Below are 19,496 nucleotides of genomic sequence, written 5' to 3' on the forward strand. Positions count from 1 at the left end.
TTGTTCTACTTCAGATGCAGCGTGATTTTCTGTAAAAACAGAACTCAGATTGTACCATACCTTTTTGTACTTTTTAGAAGAAATGTATTCTTTTTTATGAAGACGTAAGGCAGCTGTTTATTTTATGCCCGTTGATGTATGTTTAGGAAAATCTTAAAATTCAATCTATTTTACATTGAACTTTTTTTTACCCCTTACTTAGTCATTCAGGAAGGCTTGCTAAGTGTGTGTTTCGACTTCAAAAAAGAGGGGGAAAAAAATAAGGAAAAAGTCAGCAGGCAAACTACAGAACTATGGTATTTTTGTGTTTGAAAGTAAAATCCTCTTGTCTTAAAAATGTATTCACAAAAAAGCGCCCTATCCTCCTCATCTTCTCTTTCTTCATTGTTGCTTCTGAAAGCACTTCTGTATTTTATTTGGTTGTTTTGTCATCTTAGAAGCTGTCAGTACAGTGATATTCCAGAAGTTCCAAAATACTTGACTCAGTGATCTTGAAAGTCCTTTCCAACCTAAATGATCCTTTTCTATGATTCTATTTAATATGTTGTTAAAAGGCTGATGAATTCTATGTGTAGCCTTTTCACTATGCACATCATGGAGGAAACGGTCTCTATGTTGAAGCAGTACAGTGAAGAACAACAAAGTTCTTAAGAAACAGGTAGTGGATGAAGGATATGTTTTCCCTTTAGGGAGACAACCTTCTTGGTCTCTTAAAGCCCGAGTTTTGAGGCAGTTTGGATGCCCATTTGCAGAGGAAAGCCTTCGACCTCTGTTTGGAGGTGCAAAAGTGGGAGCTGGTCCTAACAGCTGGTGATGAGGTTTGAAAAATGGAGTTAGTTCCTGCTCATGCAGGAAGCTGCCCACTTAGCAGTGAGGACAGGCTAGCTGTAGGGCTGAGATTTTCTAGCTCTTCTTCACAGCACTCCTGAAAGGCAGATGTAACTGGTTAAAAAGCTTGGTGGCATCCCAAAGGGAGGAACTGTGAACCTTCTAGTGGTGCTCTGCAAAAGGCAGAAATTTGGAACCCCTGCTCATGCTGTGCCTGGCCCTTCAGCCTCTGCAGAGCTCATCTTGGGGAGTCACACCTCTGTGCTGAGCTTCTGAGTTAAAAGTACAACAGGGGCTTCATCTACAATTGTTATTAGGCTAGTTTTTGAAAAGAGACAAAAGAGTTTTGAGAAACAAAATCATCTTGTGCACCACAGAATAGAGTAACTGTTGGTCCACACATCAGCACTTGGTTGAGTTGAGAAATTGCCCCTCCAAATGCTTTGCTATCTGGAAGACAAATTTGGATGAGTTTTTTTTCTACTTTCTATTATTTGAGTCCTTGCATCTTAGGAATAGGTTTCCCATAAATGTGGGAACAACTTTAAGTAAGGCTGATTGGCATCTTTTTTTTCCAAAGCACTTAGTTGTAACTTTATTGAACTGCTAGGTACTTGTATGGAAAATTCCATCTTTAGCTTTTTATTTGAGGTTGAGATTTTTGTTTTCCAGGGGAGGAGGGAGGGAAGCTGTAGAACAAACAATAGTTTCTTCTCAATCAAGGTTGAGAGGAAAATCTGTTCTTTTTATTTACATTTATAAAAGATTTCTGTAGAGTGCCTCTACCTTGCTGAAGGGTTTTGATTCACCAGTTGTCAGTCTTCTGTGAAAATACTTGTGAAGATCTGTTAAAACTTAGCCAAAACATACATTTCTGGAAATCTCATTTCATACATGCTGAGCCCTGACTTTTTAGGGATTAGCTGCTTAACTACACAAAGGCATTGAACATGCTGATTTTCACTGCAGGTATACAGCAGGAATCCCTTGTAATTGCTCTTTTTGGTTGCTAAGACTCTGTCACGTGGCTTATTGTAGCCTGCAGAGTGACTTCTGTGCTCCAGAGCCCCTCTGGCCAGGCCATCGGGAAGTAGAAAGGTCTAACAGGAGTATATTGAAAGTACTGCTACCCACTCATAAAACAGTATCGTTTTAGAGTCAGAGTAGTACTTGAACATACTTGACTCTTTTGCTTTGAAGTACAGACTGGCTTGTACCTCTAACGTAGTGTCCCAAGCCCTTTTTTCTTTCTATAATAAGATGTTCATGTATGTTGACCATATCCATCTGATGGAATTAACTGTATTCGCTTTAATTTACAGTCTTCCTCTGTAGCATATATGTTCATCTGTATCTACATACTTTTATTTTTGTGCAATGTGCTTTTAAAATTTGCTTTTAGGACTAGTCTACTTCTTTATTTTATACCTGCCTGTTAATATTCCTGATTTGTTGCCCTGTAGCCTAAATTTTCAGGAACCTTCTTGCCTTGTAGTACAGCTCTAATGATGAACTATGTACCTTTGACAGTAAAAATAACTGAATAGCCTTTTTGGTACTGCCTTATTATTTCCCAGTAGACTCCTTGATTGTTCATCTATTACTTATTGTCTGTTTACCTTGTATGAGAAGCTGAGAGTCATGTAAATCATCAGAATTTGTTGATGTAGTGGAAAATGATATACCTAAAGTACTTTTTGCTAATAATACCAAAATACCACTACTACTACTATAGCTTTTAATAATACTAATACCATTTTGCAGGAGGCTTCCAGTTTAAGAGGAACTGTTCCTTTCTGGGGCACTTCATAACGTTAAATGTCAGTAGACATTTGTTCTCTGTGTTATCTGAAGAAGGAAAACTGGTAGTGAACAAATACAATTTATATACAGTTGATTCACTTGAATCAATACAGGTAACAAAGCAGGAAACTCTTACTATGAGGGTTGAGTTTACAGAGTGAAGCTTAGAGGATGAGTTTAGGGAAGATGTATGTACAAAGCTGTATGTAGGGAAGAAAGTAGATGGATAACTGCAACTTTGAGAGGGTGCTTGAGCTGATAGTCACTGCTACAATAAATGTGCTGTTGCCCCTAACTTCCATGTTCTTCGGTGACTCTGATGTATTTTAATGAGCTGATTCTTAAAACTAGGATGCAAAAAATGAATGAGTTAGATTTCTGCTGTCTTAGTGAGCTGAACTGGTTTTCCACAGCATCACACAGGTACAAGGCCGTAGCATGAGGCAGGCACTGTTTGTAGGAACAGGCAACAGTCTGGGTTGACCTTGTTCAGCAACAGTGTCTGATAGACCAGATCTGCCACCTCGTGAGACCTCTCTCTGGGAATCTACCTGGCAGGTATCTGTACCAGTACTGAAGCCTCGGCAAAGCAAGAGGGAGAAACAAAAGCCATTTTGCCTGGGAGTACAGGCTGCATCATCTACATGATGTTCTGGAAGTGACTACATGTACTCCTGGTTTCAGAAGATACATTAAGTGGCAGATTTCGCATGATGGAGAAAGAGTATTTCACAAGCTGGAATTTCCTCTGCTAAAGAGGAAGAATCTGTGCTCTGGGCTTGAGCTTTTTGAGATGCGTGTGGGGCAGATGATGATGATGGGCTTTCAGTAGTCTGCCACTTGATGGCTTAATATGTGTGTGTAATTTTCACTTCTGCTGATCCTTTTAGGTGATTGTGTTGCAATTGTAATGCACCAATTTTCACAATCTAAGATGGATTGTATGGGAGAAACTTTGATAGAATCATAGAATTGTTTCAATTGGAAAAGACCTTTAAGATCAATCAATGGCTGTTCTAATAGGCGTACTCTGTGCTGTCGTAGTCCAACTGGTATGAAGCCTGTCTGTAATCCTGCTTCACAGACTGCTGAAAGGCCATCTTGAAAAGTTTCTACTTTCCTGTTTTTCAAAAATAACAATAGGAAACAAACTGCAGCATCCAACTTGGTCCTCTAAAGATTCTGACTTTCTCATGCTATCTAGTGCTTCTTAATAGTGCTCTCTCTTAGCAGTCCCTTATGGACCATTTACTTGATTTTATTTATTTATTTTAAATTTCATTATTTTAAACTGCAGTTTTCATTATACATCTGATTCTGTTCTATTCAGCTTTGGTTTTCAAAGATCACCTCCTCCAAGTTTAAAAATAGCCACCCCATCAAACAGAGATAGAAGGAAAGGTAGCAGGAGGTCAGTCTGCACAAACAGGATGTTCCTGAAAAACCTCAAACGTAAAAAGGAAGACTACAAGAGATAGGAGCAGGGTCAAGTGGCTTTTGAGGGGAATGTAGAGTAATAGGAGTATTTGGTAATTATATACATTCTATGCATATATTTGGGAATATGAATATGCAGGGATGAGGTTAGGAAAGATGAAGCCCACCTACAGTTAAATCTGGTTGGGAAAATGAGGAGCAACTAAAAAGGTTTCTGCATGCACACCATCAGCAGGAAGGAATGTAAAGAAGGTGGAGTCCGGCTCTTCTCACTGATGCTCAGTTAATGGGCAAAAAGCAAGGGGTACAAATTAGAATAGAGGAAATATCTTCAAAACATAAGAAAATGTTTTCAACATGAGGGTGGTCAAGGCCTGGAACAGGTTGCCCAGAGATGATGTGAGTTTTCCAGCTGGGGAGGTATTCAAAGCCCAGCTGTACACAATGGCAGTCTGCTCAAGCTGACCTTGCTTTGAGCAGCGTAGTTGGACTAGATGGTCTCCAGAGGTCCTTTCCAGCTGTAAAGGCTGTGTGAGTCTGTGAACTTTGGATGCTGAATTATTTCTTTTTCCACTGACACATGGAAAAATACTTGAAAGGTTTGAGAATACAAGCTAGTCACTTCTGTGTATAAGCTCTTCTGAAGATTTTACGAGTAGTAATTTGAGTTTTGTGTAGACAGTTACATCATAAAAATAAAATACAGAACTTTTGCAATTGGCTTAATGCTTGAAGACTGCATCAGTGCTGTATTTTCATACTTTGTAAAGCCTTCCTGTTTTTATATGACACAAGTCTCCAGTATAGTGAGGAATCATCTTACCAAAGTGCCGTCTCTTCCTTCCTTATTGACTTTCCTTTGACGTGCATTGCAAGGAAGCTGAATGTACTGGGATCTGAGTCTTTCTCAGTGTGCTCTGTAAGAATGTAAGAAATTCCCAGCTGATTGAGAGACTAGCCCGTATAGTCTGGCAGCCTGTCTTTGGCTGTGGTGACGATGGGAGATGCTGTTCAGGGAGAGCATAGCTCAACCAGTTTATAAGGCCTTTTCCCCTAATGTCAAGAATCATTGTTTTGAGATATTAAAGAGTGCATCCTAATAATACCCTCTAAATAGTGGGTGTTCATTTATGGACCTGCTGTCTGAATTTGCCTTCATGAATGGTGACTCCAAGATCTCCTTCCTGAGCTGTACCTACCAGCAGATGCAGTTGTAACTGTTCCAGCTGCATTGCTGATGGTGCTTGTCTGTAGGTTAGAAGTCTGTAAAGAGAACTGAGAAAACACCCAGAAATGCAGCAGGCTGTTTTGAGGGATTGTTTGGCTTTTGTTAGTATCTGACCATTATGTGACAGCTGTGGTCGAAAAAGAAACATTGCTGCCTTAAGTGGTTAAGTAGTTAGGAAAAAAAGCTTCTGGAAGTGCAAAATAGGTATTTGACATCCTTTACTGAGGTTTATATTCTTAAGTGTGATACCACTGAGAAGACTATCAATAGTGAGCTGTTTGATCTTTTTCAGTTGAGTAAAAAGAAGATCAACGCTTGTGCAGGCAGCTGTAAAATCACAGACTCTTAAGGGTTGGAAAGATCATCTAGTCCAACCCCACTGTGAGCAGGACCTCGTACACAGGAACTCATCCAAGTGGGTTTTGAATGTCTCCAGAGAAGGAGACTCAACAACCCATCTGGGCAGCCTGTGCCAGTGCTCCCTCACCTGAACAGTGAAGAAGTTTTTCCTTGTGTTTCTTTGGAATCTCTTATGTTCCAGCTTGTACCCCTTGCTCAATAAGAGGAGGTTTCACCATGGTAGGCAGAAGTTCTGATTTTACTCAGAAGGTTTCTTTTCAGCCTAAGCCATTTTATATGCAGTAGGCTTTGTGCAATGAGTTTTATCACATAATGGCAAAATGTGTTCTGCTTGGACATTGGTGTTCATATGTAGATTATTCTGTCAGTGCTTCCTTTGGGAATCTCAAATAAATAAGTGTTCAGAAGTATGTCTTGGTGGTTTAGTGCACTTTTTCCCTAAGAACTAGTTGAGAGAAGAATAAAACAGTTGGAATCTGCTACACAGCTAATACCTTTGTATATAGCACCTGAATGCCATGAATCTATTGTGAGAACACTTGTTTGTGCAAATACTGAAGGAACAGTACAGTGTGTGTACATAGGTACCGACTGACACGCAGGTAGAAAGAGTGCAGAGTTTTGCAGGGTGTTACCTGGAGACCCGCACGTGCTGTCTGCTTGATATTGGATAGAACTCTCCTAATCATTGTTCTTAAAGATATTTGTACATCAAAATGGGGCCTTATGAAATTAAGGGTTAAAATGTCTAAAGTTAAAAATATGGTGAGCTTGTGGCTAGATAGTAACAGGATTTTATTATGAAATGGATTTGATTTGTAGGGGTTTATTTATGTATGTATGTATATATTTTGGCTACAGGATTGTTTGAGTATCCGAAACAATGCAGCAAAGGTGACAGTGAAGTATGTATGATGTTCTAGGTTAAGAGTGGGTGGGTAGGTATATCCTTTTAAAATTGAACATGTGTGTATATAAATGCTTATCTCCAAATAGTCTTTCATCAGTTCTGTTCTTCACTGGCACAAATAATTCAAGTTCAACTAGTTCTCTGTATTAAATTGCTATCTGAAAACTAGTAACAAGGTGAAGAAAGGTAAGCTTATATATAAACTCGATCACTGAGGTATATTTGAGTTGTTTTCCAGTTTAAAGGTATAAAAGATTAAGGCAGTAAGAGTTGTTAGGTGCTGCTTTTAACTGTGGATTTGCCTGTGGTAGCAAAGATTCCTTCCTAAAAAGGCCTCAAATAGTAAAGTTTGAGAAAGATAACAGGAGATTGACGATCTTTTAAACAGAATCATAGAATGGTAGGGGTTGGAAGGGACCTTTAGAGATCATCTAGTCCAACCCCCCTGCAGAACCAGGTCCATCTAGATCGGGTTGCACAGGAACGCGTCCAGGTGAGTCTTGAAGACCTCCAAGGAAGGAGACTCCACACCTTCCCTGAGCAACCTGTGACAGTGCTCCGTTACCCTCACAGTGAAATAGCTTTCCTTATGTTCCATTTAAACATAAGGAAAAACTAAGTGCTTTCTAGAGCTTCTCTCCTCTTTTTTTTTTTCCTTTTTTTTTCTTTCTTTCTTTCTTTAAACAGACCGCTCCTCCAGCAGCTAACTTCTTGGAGATTCTTCCTTTTCCTTGGAAGTTTGTTGTGGATGATGTACTTTGTGGTGTGAGGAAGACAAATTGGAGTAATGAATCCTTGTGTTTAAAATTTGCTACAGAATTTAACTGAACAGCAGAAAGAAGAGGTAACAAGATTAAGCCTTTATGGACTAAAATTGAGGTTTTAGACCATTATTCACACCACAGAAGAATAAAATGCTGAGTACTGCTTGGAAAGGCTGACAGCTTAAACATAAGTATTTTTTTATATAGCAAGGTATCTGTTTGAAGGTATCATCTGAAACTTCCCTGGTTTGATTTTGTGCTAGCAACAGTACCAGTCTCCCGTGAGATGGATATGGTGAGTCTGACACGGGGATACAAAGTTTAAGTTAGCTGTCTACATATTTTTAACAGAATTAAAACCAGAAAATGTGTGTTTAAACATGAGGGTTTACTTATTATAATCCCTACTCCATTCTTATGATGGGAAAAAATATATATAGAAGCAGTTGTTGTTCTTGTGAAGCCGTGAGGAATGCTGTGACTTACGGTGAGATCAGGCATGAGCTTAGGAAGAGGTGAGCAGGGAGCTGTGGAGGCCTGGGCTCTGAACATGGCTCTCGTGTACCCAATATGTGTCCCTGTCCCAAGGATGAGAGCTGGAAATTGCTCTGGGCTTGCTCAGCCTCCCCTTGTCAGAGTTCTCCGGAGCTTTGTGCAAAGCTGGATTCATGTTTGTATCAAAATAAAGCGTAACCGAGTCTAGCTTAGACCTTTTCTCCTGATCCTAACATGGACCTGCTATGTCTCCTGAATGAGATTAGCTGAAATGGTTCGGGTGTGAGTAGGGAAATATGAGCGAGAAGTGAATGTGCAGGTCTTATTGAAATGGGAGAACAAGAGGTAGAAATACTCTGTGACTAATGTGTGGTAACAAGGGTGCTCTTTTACTCCTGTAAATGCTGGATGTTGTGGGTTTCTTACAGCTGAGGAGGTGGCAGTACCTGTCTTTTCCTGTCTGATGTTTGTGCTCAATTCGTAGGTAACATTCCACATGTTTTAAGGCCTGTGTGGGCGTACCGGTTATAAACTGTAATCAGTTAAAACCTAAATGTCAACTTGATACTAATTTGCACCGATGAGTTCTGCAAAAAGGCTGAAGCATATTAAGAAGTGATGAATTGGCCTTCATTTCTGTTGACAACTACAGTTTTGGTTTGATTGTTTATTGTACTTTATAACGTATCATTGTGTTTTTTAACGTACTGGAGTGACCCAAACAGCCTGTCACTCTGCCATCCTTACGAGACCCTGCCAGAGCAGTCAATGCTTGGCACACGTGCCTGCCTTTCTGTCACAGTCCCTAATCATAGAATGGTAGGGTTGGAAGGGACATTTAGAGATCATCTAGTCCAACCCCCATACAGAAGCAGGTTCACCTAGATCAGGTCGCATAGGAACATGTCCAGGCAGGTCTCGAAGACCTCCAAGGACGGAGACTCCACAATCTCCCTGGGCAGCCTGTGCCAGGGCTCCCTCACCTGAACAGTGAAATAGTTTTTTCTTATGCTTAAGTGGAACTTTTTGTGTTCCAGCTTCATCCCATTACCCCTTGTCCTGTTGCTAGATACCATAGAAAAAAGGGATGTCCCAACCTCCTGACACCCACCCTTTAGATATTTGTAAATATTAATGAGATCCCCCCTCAGTCTCCTGTTTTCTAGACTACATAGCCCCAATTCTGCAGCCTTTCCTCCTATGAAAGATGTTCCAGTCCCCTGATCATCCTAGTGCTAAGCATACTAACAAAGTAAAAATTACCAGTACCTGTTTTTTTTTTTGCTTTGGGAGAGAGGGAATCGAACATGTAATAATGTTGAAAAAGTAAGTTATGTCACATGTTGAATGGTTGCAGTAAATTTAGAGAACATACTGTAGTGTACCAGTGCCACGTATTGGATTTCTCTGGTGAGCCAATGCTCTTACCCTGTTTGCCTGCAAGACCACAAGAAGTAGTTTTGGTGAGTTAAAAATAGGGACAATGTCTGCAAAGCACAAGAAATCTTGAGTTTCCTAATTCAGCTGTCTGTTGTGGCCCCCTCTAGCAATGACTTTTGGCTTCATTTCTGTCCACTGAAGCCCCTTAGACTGTCAGTTAAGCTGCCTAGATTCCCTTCTTGCTGTGATTCACTGTCCTTTGCCAGCCTCTGCAAACCTGCAAGGTTTTGTACTCGTTGCTCAGCTGCAGTATCCCAGCCTGCTCTGTCTCAGGAGATGGCTGCAGCTGCAGGCAGTGGAGCCACACAGCACACCAGGATGGGGCTGCTGCTGCCCATCAACCACCCCATTCTGTGCCTGTAAGTCTGGAATCCACACTGATGAGGATGTTTACTTCTCTGCATAGGTTCAAGGTGCAAGTTTCCGGGGTTGGAAAGAAGTGACATCTATGTTCAATAAAGACGATGAACAGCAATTGCTGGCAGGTTGCAAGTCTCCAAAATCCAAAGGGTGAGTAAAACCAATTGGTCTATCTGCTATTAAAATACACAAACTGGAACAGAAAATGACTGTGCAAAGAGGTGAAGGTAGACACTGGGAAGCAGTGATGGTTAAGTCCTGGATGTTAAAAGTATGTAAATGTTAAGCTTACAGTAAATAAAGTATGCTGTTGTAGGAAAGGATGGATATTGCTGGTAATGTTTTAGGACGATAACCTTTTTGTTGATAAGCTATGGTTGATAATCTTTCAGGATGAAAAGATAATTTAGCTGCAGAGTAGTCCTTTTCTGTAGAAAATAAGTCAAAGTTTCTGAGTAAAAGGGTCATTCCCACCCTCTTCCTTTCCTCTTCGGGATTAATTATGGTTGAGTTTACAGATTCCTCTTTTTACATGCTTTACTTTCTCTTTTGAAGCCTTGCCTAACCTCAAAAAGTGAAGTGGAGTAGCTATCCTAGGATCTGCAAATCTTCCCTGTTCACCAGATCATAGAATGGTAGGGGTTGGAAGGGACCTAAAAATCATATAATCTAAACCCCCTACTAAAGCAGGTCCACCTAGATCAGGTCACAGAGGAACACGTCCAGGCTGGTTTTGAAAACCTCCAAGGAAGGAGACTCCACACCCTCCCTGGGCAGCCTGTGCCAGGGCTCCCTCACCATGACAGTAGCTTTTTCTTATGTTTAAGTGGAACTTTTTGTGTTCCAGCATTTGCCCATTACCCCTTGTCCTGTCACTGGACACTACAGGAAAAAAAAGTGACGCCCTATCCTCTTGACATCCACAATTTAAATACTTGTATTAATGAGGTCCCCCCTCAGTCTCCTCCACACTAAACAGCCCCAGTTCCTGCAGCCTTTCCTCATATGAAAAATGTTCCATTCCCCTGATCATCTTGGTGGCGCTGCGCTGGACTCTCTCCAGCAGTTCCCTGTCCTTCTTGAGCTGAGGAGCCCAGAACTGGACACAGGACTCCAGATGAGGCCTCACCAGGGCAGAGAGCAGAACCTTCTTTGACCTGCTGGCCACTTGATGCATCCAAGAATGCCATTGGCCATCTTGGCCACAAGGGCACGTTGCTGGCTCATGTTTAGTTGATTGTCAACCAAGACTCCCAGGTCTCTCTCTGCAGAGCTGCTCTTCAGCAGTTCAGCCCCCAGCCTGTACTGGTGTGTGGGGTTGTTCCTTCCCAGGTGCAGGACTCTGCACTTGTCCTTGTTGAACCTCATGAGGTTCCTCTCTGCCCAACTCTCAAGCCGGTCGAGATCCCACTGAATGGCAGCACAGCCTTCTGGGGAATCAGCCAGTCCTCCCAGGGTACACTCTGTCCCCTCATCCAGGTCACTGATGAAGATGTTGAACAAGACTGGCTCCAGAACCAATCCCTGTGGAACTCCACTGGCCACAGGCCTCCAACTCAACTCTGTGTCATTAATCACCACCCTCTGGGCTCTGTCATTCAGCCAGCTCTCGATCCACCTCACTGTCCACTCATCCAAGCCACACTGCCTGAGCTTTCTGATGAGGATGTTGTGGGAGACAGTGTCTAAAGCCTTGCTGAAGTCAAGGTAGATGACATCTGCTGCTCTCCCCTCATCCAGCCAGCCGGTTATGCACTCATAGAAGGCTATCAGGTTAGTCAAAGAGGATTTCCCCTTGGTGAAGCCATGTTGACTCCCCCTGAATACCATCTTTTCCTTCATATGTCCAGTGATAACATTCAGGATGAGTTGTTCCATCACTTTTCCAGGGATGGAGGTGAGGCTGACCGGCCTGGAGTTTCCTAGGTTGTCCTTCTTGCCCTTTTTGAAGACTGGCGTGACATTGGCCTTTCTCCAGTCCTCAGGCACCTCACCAGTCCACCACAATCAATCAAAAATTATGGAACTGAGGTGCTTGCTACAGTTGTGCTGCTGTTACAGTTAGAACTGTTCTCTAAACAGAACAGACCTCTTCCCAGGACAGACTTTTAAGTGTTACAAGTATCCATAGGCTTTAGCTACACGTGCTACCTAGCTATCTTGGTTACCAGGGAAAAAACACGCCCGCTATCAGAATAGTTGTTCCAGCCAAATATTAGCTTTGATAAGACTCGCTGCAGTATGTGTTGTTTCCAGTTTACTTTGAAAAATAAATATTTCATTATGGAAGTGTACATATCTGCATGTAGGGGTGGGGGTATATGTGTATCACAAAATCACAGACTGGTCAGTGTTGGAAGGCACCTTTAGAGATCATCTAGTCCTACTCCCCTGCAGAAGCAGGTTCCACCTAGGTCACTCAGGAATCCATCCAGGAGGGTTTGGAAACATCTAGAAAAGGAGACTGCACACCCTCCCTTGTGTATATATATTGTGTGTGTCTATGTATATATCTATATCTATATCTCTATATAAACAATTAAGAACATAAATGCATACATTTCCATTTGAGCCTATTCAATAAATCTTCCCCAAACTTCCCCACTACTGTTTCCATACAATTTTACAGGTGTAAATTTGCAATTGATGCTGAATTTAAGAACAAGTAACCCAGTGAAGAGATCAAAGATATAAAAACTGAGTTACCACATATGTGGAAAGCTATTTTGGCATTACAATGAAAACTGCCTGTATTTTAAGTTTGGGGGTATTTTCCTATAACTTTTTACTTTTAAAGAAAAATGCAGCTTTTCTTGTGTGTTAGTCATTAAATACAAGAGTGTTTGGAGCCTGTGTCTGGCTTCAGTAAGGTGGAAATTCTGAGTAACCATGCATTTAAAATTAAAGTCGCTTCAAAGGTATTGGTTCAGTGGCTTCCATTTGAATAAATATGATAGCACCAAGCTCTCATTAATAAAAAAGAGCTCTTTTAATAACAATATTAAAAAGAAATCAATGGTAGTTTTATCTGTGATTGAGGAATTTGTGTGCTACTGGGGGATAATGTTTTCGGTTTGCTACTTAGCTCATTGAACCCTGAAGTGTGGGTGTTTTGCCACTGGTGATCAGCCTTTCCCTGTGGTCTATCATTTGACTGCATACCTAACCCTGTATATAAAGTGATGCATAAACATTTGACGTTCTGCATTTTAAATACTCTGCACTGCAAATGTGAAATAATATGGATTGAAGGTTCTTAATGAGATGAGAAACACAACAGCATGAGTAGCATTTCAAGTGTCTCTTTGAGAAATAAATTGCAACAAAGATTGTCTTGTCTTTGGTTTGGGAGGGGAATTTGGGCAGTTCTTACCAGAAATACAAGACAGCTGCTTTCAAAATATTGTGCATATCTTTATGAAAAAAAAAGGAAAAAGCTGTTTTCTTTCAATCCTGATACTGGGTACATCAAATATTTTGAGGTATAAGGTTTGACTGGTGGGGTGATAACAGGTCTATGAAGCTGGGGAGCATAGTGAGTTATTGTTAAGAGCTGGTGGTAGACAAAATGTTTTCGTATTCCTTCTGCTGTCCTAGCGCTGGGCTTGTTTTTTGCTTTTGTTTGTTTTCATTCAAGCCCTAAACTGTTCTACTGCCTTAAAATTAAAGTACTTTGTACATCATTTTCAAAGGCAGTTATGTGTAATTTACTGGGGGAAGAAATAGTTATTCTTTTACAGTAGCAAATGGCTATAATCAATCCACTTCTGATTTCCCAAGGTCCTGCTGTGTTTAGGCTTACATGTGTACAAGGGTGTTTTCCCTGAAGTTGATGGTAATGGCTGACGACTGACTAGTGCTATAAAACCTAATACATTATTGTTTATTAGTAACAGTTTATATGCATTGTTAAAAGCAGAAATTAATCACCTCATCATTGTTATTTTTTAGAACAAACCTAAAGTTAAAAGAAGAGATGAAGTCTGAAAAGAAGCCGGGTTTTTGGGACAGTTTGGTGATAAAGCAGAACGTCCAGTCAAGGAAACCGGATGAGATTGAGGGCTGGGAACCACCACAGATTGCCGCTGCTGACGCTGCCAGCGACACAGCAGCTGCTCTAAGTGACTATACAGCCTGGTCAGGCTGGGAAGATGAAACCAAAGGCTCCACGAAATACACAAACCTGGCCAGCTCAGGAAACAGTTCCAGGTGGAGTATCAAATCGGCCGGAAAGCTGGTTAGTATTAGACGTCAAAGCAAAGGTAACCTGACTGACAACTGGGAAGAGCTAGAATGATACTGGTAATGTGAAATACTTAGAAAAGTTCCATGATTTACTCGTATGTTTAAACCAAAATCAAACCTGCTCAATATTGCACCTTTATACAGTACTTTGTTTTATTCAAATTGTTACAGATTTTTGCTCACCTGATAGTAAATTTTCTTATTACATTGTCAAATAGCTATGTTTTCCACACTGAAAAAAAAAAGTAGAGAATCTATTTTGTGCCTATCTTTCACATTCAGACTCTGCAGTATGTTGGATCATTGGTTTTACCAAAAAAATGTAATTCCTTAGTGAATGTATACACTGGTTGTAAATTTGACTGCCTTATGTAGGAACTTCCACTAGCCTGAGGTCCTGGGGTTCTTTTGGTATTTGAGGGCCGCTCAAAATTTTAGTTTTGATGCTGTCCCTTTTTAACTAGGAGTCCTGATCTGTCGCTTGCAGGGAGAGTGCTTATACTTAGTAGACTGTTTTCCAAATCTTCAGCCTCAGCATACGCTTCAGCTTGTGAACACAAGATGCTCAGTCATCCCGATGTGCTCTGCTGTGTAGGGAATGGGAAAATACTTATTCCAGTGTAATTTCTTCCATTGCAGGATCTTCGCCAATAGCCAGGTCAAATTGGGTCTTCCAGAGGGTTTTTTTTCTTTAAAGTGGAACATTGTTTGACAAAGCTCAGCTTCTCCGTTTTAAGGATGCATGTTATGCCAAAAAATAAAAATGATGGAAATTTGGACAGCAGCAGTGAGCAGAGTGTGAGAAGATCTCGATATCCAGCATCCGTAGCCCTGCATCTAGGGATAAAGTGTGTCTTCTGGGAGGGCATGTGTTTGCATTTTTATGAGAGCTGATCCCTGTTCTGTGGACAACTTTTTTGGTTCATTGCTGTGTTGCTCCTTCCTCCTCTGCCCCCATAAGCAGTGATTGAATTGTACTCTGGCATCTTCAGGGTAACTGAGTAACTGAGCCATTGCAAGTATGTGCATGCACACAACTTCTGAAGCATTTTTGTTATAAAGCTCAGTCTTATTAGCTACTGAATATTTTATTTTTTTGGTAAAAGAAAGGTGAAGTGTTAAACTTGAGATTTGAAATGTATATAAGAATACTCAAAGTGCCTCTTTCTAGCATATTGTCTCTCATGAGCGGTGTGACTGATGTCAGATCCAAAGCTGATTTCCATTTTTGTTTATGTGACCTATAGAAATACTGCTTTAACCTTCATGGCGGGGGGGGGGGGGAATCAACCCCAAAGTTTCCTGCGAAGTAGTCAGTAGGCCTTTTCTGCCCTGATTGTTAAACTGGTGTAACAGCACTGACCACTTGCTGGCTGCCCAGCAGCACAGCCAGTGCAGTCAGGAGGCCCAGTGGGCATTTCAGAGAAGAGCAGTGTTTTTGCAAGCAAGCATCTATGTACCTTTGTGGAACGGGTGTCTGTAAACGTGCTTTTGCAAGAAGCTGATGCTGATGACAAGGGATGCATGCCATTTTCTTCTAAGCTCCTACCTTGTTTCTGTTGCTGCCACATTCCTCCTTTCTTAGCTTTCTCCTTCTCCTCCCTCTTCATGAATAGATTTCTGGCTTACAGTTCCTGGATAGCTGTTTTTTGGAGATACGTGTTGCGATGTGCCTGGAGGGAAACTGTAGCAAAATGTTTTATTCCTTTTCCTCTTTTTATTTTGTTGTTCTTTTTCTGGTATTAATAAAATATTAAAAGACATTGCTCTTAAATTTATAGAAAAGAACCTGTAATAGGATGTTAAAAGACATTGTTCTTCAAATTTATATAAAGTAACATAAATGTTTTGTGCTACAAAACAGGATCTTGGAATTGGCAAATGTAGTTGTGAAATTGGCATGATACATTTTTCAAAATGCTAATAGAGGAGAAAGGGTTCGTGTTTGTATTGCATCATTTAGTCTGGGAGTAAACTTTGGCAAGCATGTATGCTGAGGTTAATCACAGGAAAGAATTAGTATTCTTGGGTAAAGTATGCTGCATTTTATAGCTTATAGAATGCCTTCTAAGGCACGAGCTAGTATTTAGTTTGGTTGTTGGTGCTGACCTAAAAGAACGGAAGAGGATCATCTAGCAGCCCTCAATATTTTGCTCTCAAAGATGGGCTGAGATCTTCTAACTTCCTGAAGGAACTATTTATACTGTGACCGGTAAAGGTTTTGCCTTGCACATTATACTGTCAAGTGCCTGTTTCTCACCTTGATGTGTTTGTTGCACAGCTTAACTGCAACACTTTTCAGTTGGTTTTTACACGTATGATAGAGAATATGCTCACCAAGTTGAAGCCTCTTCCAGAACAAAATTGCATCCGAGCGGGAAATCAAGACACGCCAACTTGCAGTTTGAGGCCTAGCGACGGAAGGTTTGGTGTGCTGCTCAAGTGAGATTTCCTCAGAAATAACCACTCTGAGGATGAGTGTTATGAAACTTAATTTATTGTTATCCTTTAATAATGTATTTGTTGAGAACTCACTGGCGTGAGCTTCTCTTCTGTTCATAAACCCGTCTGAATTCTCAGAACGAGGTCCTCTTTTCTTTTACCTTCTTTAGATGCTTAACTACATTATACATTTATGGGCTTAAGCTATATGCAGCTCCATTTGTGGAATAAGTGTAGAATATGTCCCTTAATATTTGTTTTCAAATTGCTTTTCAATCTCTGTGAAATGGTTTAGAAGAAGGTAGCATTAAGATTGTATGATAAGATTGCACAAAATATAGTTTATCTTGCTTTCTCGTAACCAATCTGCATGATCGTTGGCGTGGTTTTAACGGGGAGTAAAAGCTTCACGTGGCTGTAACTGGTCACCCAACTCTAAGCAAAGTTCTTTCTCAGTATTTTTATTTATTAGCATCATTTGCAAAGAGAAAAGTAGTATTTTCCCTATGAATAAAGATTTAGTTTGAACTGAAATGCCTGATTCTTTGCCCATCTCTCTGATGCTTTGTGTTTCCGGGGTGACTCCGTGGCCATCAGTGCCTGGTTGCAGGAGCAGTCCTGGCTGCTGGGCTGTGGGTGGGAACAACTCACCGGCCCCAACAAACTGCAAATATTTGGTTTTACTGGTATTTATTGATTTGAAACTATTTTAAAGAAATGTATTGGCTGTTGTGGAAGCTCGGGCAGAGCAGCATTATTTCCCTAAAGATTTCACCAGCCACGTGTAACGTGGAGAGCCTGGAGTGCTTTTGAGTGCACTGGGCCCCGTGACAGGTGAGACCCGCATGTCCGGGGCTGTGTCAGACAGCAGGGCAGCTTTAGGAGCAGTGTATCCTCACCTTCTCCTCCGTCCCATCCAGCCTGCTGGCCCTGTTGTCTAAGCAGACTTTGCAGGGAACATTTGGGCAAAATGATCTTTAGCAGAGTGTGTGAACCATACCAAACAAATATTTATTTGTAGCAGTTACATTCTTGAGGGGGGAAAACTCTGTATGGAAAGGCCTCTGACGGGTCAGGGGCACATCTGGGCAGCTGGAAGGGAGCAGAAGGCCCTGTGCCTCCAGGCCCTGGTGGGAGACGGACCCTGTCAAACTGAGCATGGCTCGTCCCATGGCCCAGCTGGATTCAGCCTGGCATCTCTCATTTGTGTACATGAAGGTCAAATAACCAAACTGTGCCACTGTGCAGTCTGAAAAGAACTGGAACGCGTGTTAGTTACCTGTTTCTTGTATATCTAAACTCTTCTCACTGATTATTTTTTTTTCCTGAGTGCCTGCCAGTTGGTTTCTGACAAATCCCGGAAATGAAGCTGTGAAGAAGAAAAAGCCTTTGCTAAAAGGCTTTCAGTGGTGATAGTTTGCAGAGGTGCTTATCATCAGATGTTTGTCTGTCTCAAAAACTTCCTGTGCTGTGACTGCTTTATACCACACAGCACAGGGATCGGGGCAGGGCAGATAGGCAAAGAATCCAGGTTAGAAACTGAAAGGGGAGAGTTGCTTTTATTCTAACAGTGCAATCAACATAAGGCAGGAAAAATGCTGCTTCTATAGTTACAAAGTAATAGAGTGTGGAAACCATCAGAAAATGGGGATATAAATAATAGCAAATAGTATAAAATAAATAACAGTAAACAAAGTCTGAGGAAAAGATGCTTTTCCGATGATATTTACCAACTCTTTACCAGGGTACTGAATAAAGAAATACCAGCTCTGTTTGGGAAGAAAATGTTCCTATTCTGTGTCAAGTGTTTACTAAAAGATGCAAGAAAGTGACTACATTCAAGTCCCTAATAATCTGGTAAAAGCTTGGCTGGCACTTAAATTTTATGCTTTTGAAACCCAAATAACACACCTGAAAGCTTAATGACACGTTTTGAGCTGTGAGTTTGCTATTGGAGAAGAAAAAGCGTGACTCTCTGCAGACAAAATGCACGGCTGTATTTTGCAAGGCTGGTTTGTCCAAGACTGCAAAGAATCATGTGAGGTTCTGCTTCCTCGTTCCTCTAATCCCTTGTACTGAGAAGACTACCTGAGCAGTTGAATGTAAGTAATTGTTCAGAGAACTGGCTGGTTTAATATTTTGAGGTCATATAGTAAACCATCTGGGATTTGATACTATTCCTTTAAGTTAGTAATGTCTTCTGCCCTTTCTTGTACCTCTTTCCCTGAAAGCCCTGAATGCTGTTGGCTTGAACATTGTGTTTGTCCTGGAGTCTTGTGGTTCTCCACGGGATAACATTGTTAATCACTCTGGAATTGGAAAGATGAAGAAGACACTGTGGTGCATGCATTTTGGGCTGGAGGAAGGGAGGGAGACCCCGGTACCCAGAGTCCAAGTATTCGGTATATTATTAGTTTTTTGCTGCTAAAGCTTTATGTGCAAGATAATTATGATTTGATTTCTTTTGTTTCTGCACTTGTCCCTTACTAGTTTTTTGGGGATCACAGATACAAAGATATCCTTTCTCATTACATCAAGGCCTGACGTGTGGCGTGTCTCTCATGACAGACACTCGCCTTTGGGCAGCCTTGCCTTCACTTGGACACTTGGCAGCCCACATGTGATGGGACAAACAAAGGAAAACAAGTCAGGCGTCATTTCCCATTAGGAAGTAAACTCTTGTTTGATAGGATGGAGCCTGAGAGTTCCAGGAGTCACACTCCAGTGATGGTGATGCTGCACAGAGGCTTAAGGTGGAAAGTAGAGAGTTAATGAAATACAGGCTTGCTCTTTTTGTCTGATAATCTCAGAAGTCTGCTGAAGCAGGTTAACCTGCCTGGTCCTGTCTGTGTAAGGTGGCTGTGGCCGCTGTGCCAGGCAGCCCCTGTGCACAGAGCTGGAGCGGGCACATGAGGGGCAGATGTTCTGGCATCAGGGAATGAAGCATAGGATGAAGAGAAGAAAGAAGTCCAGAATATCTGAGGTGCTCCTGGGGGTTAGTATTAATATTTACTATTGGGCCAGGGGGTTTAGCATCGGAGCACCAGAACTGCCATGCAGCTAGTCCTCTTTCCTAGTGTTTTTTCTTGGCTATTTTGTTCAATAACAGGGTTTTTGGCTGTGATGAGCAATTGGAAAGAACATCCCCTGTGCACTGGTACAAAGTGAAGGGTTTGGATGCTTT

At 41.3% G+C, this 19,496-nt stretch overlaps 1 protein-coding gene across 2 annotated transcripts in view; it reads left to right on the forward strand.

The window, feature by feature from the left end:
- The window catches only part of TDRP (testis development related protein), a 30,353-nt gene extending 13,597 nt beyond the window's left edge, over positions 1-16,756 (forward strand). The window contains exons 3-5 of one of the 2 annotated variants that reach the window (XM_061989746.1): positions 9,672-9,775; positions 13,577-13,862; positions 14,510-16,756. In XM_061989746.1, the coding sequence (XP_061845730.1) occupies positions 9,672-9,775; positions 13,577-13,862; positions 14,510-14,524 (405 nt within the window). In that variant the 3' untranslated portion in view covers positions 14,525-16,756. Of the gene's footprint in view, positions 1-9,671; positions 9,776-13,576 lie in introns of both variants that reach the window. The other variant, XM_061989745.1, reaches the window with a different exon arrangement.
- Positions 16,757-19,496: the final 2,740 nt, after the last annotated feature.

Source organism: Colius striatus, chromosome 2 (assembly GCF_028858725.1).
Source record: "Colius striatus isolate bColStr4 chromosome 2, bColStr4.1.hap1, whole genome shotgun sequence".
Taxonomy (NCBI): Eukaryota; Metazoa; Chordata; class Aves; order Coliiformes; family Coliidae; genus Colius; species Colius striatus.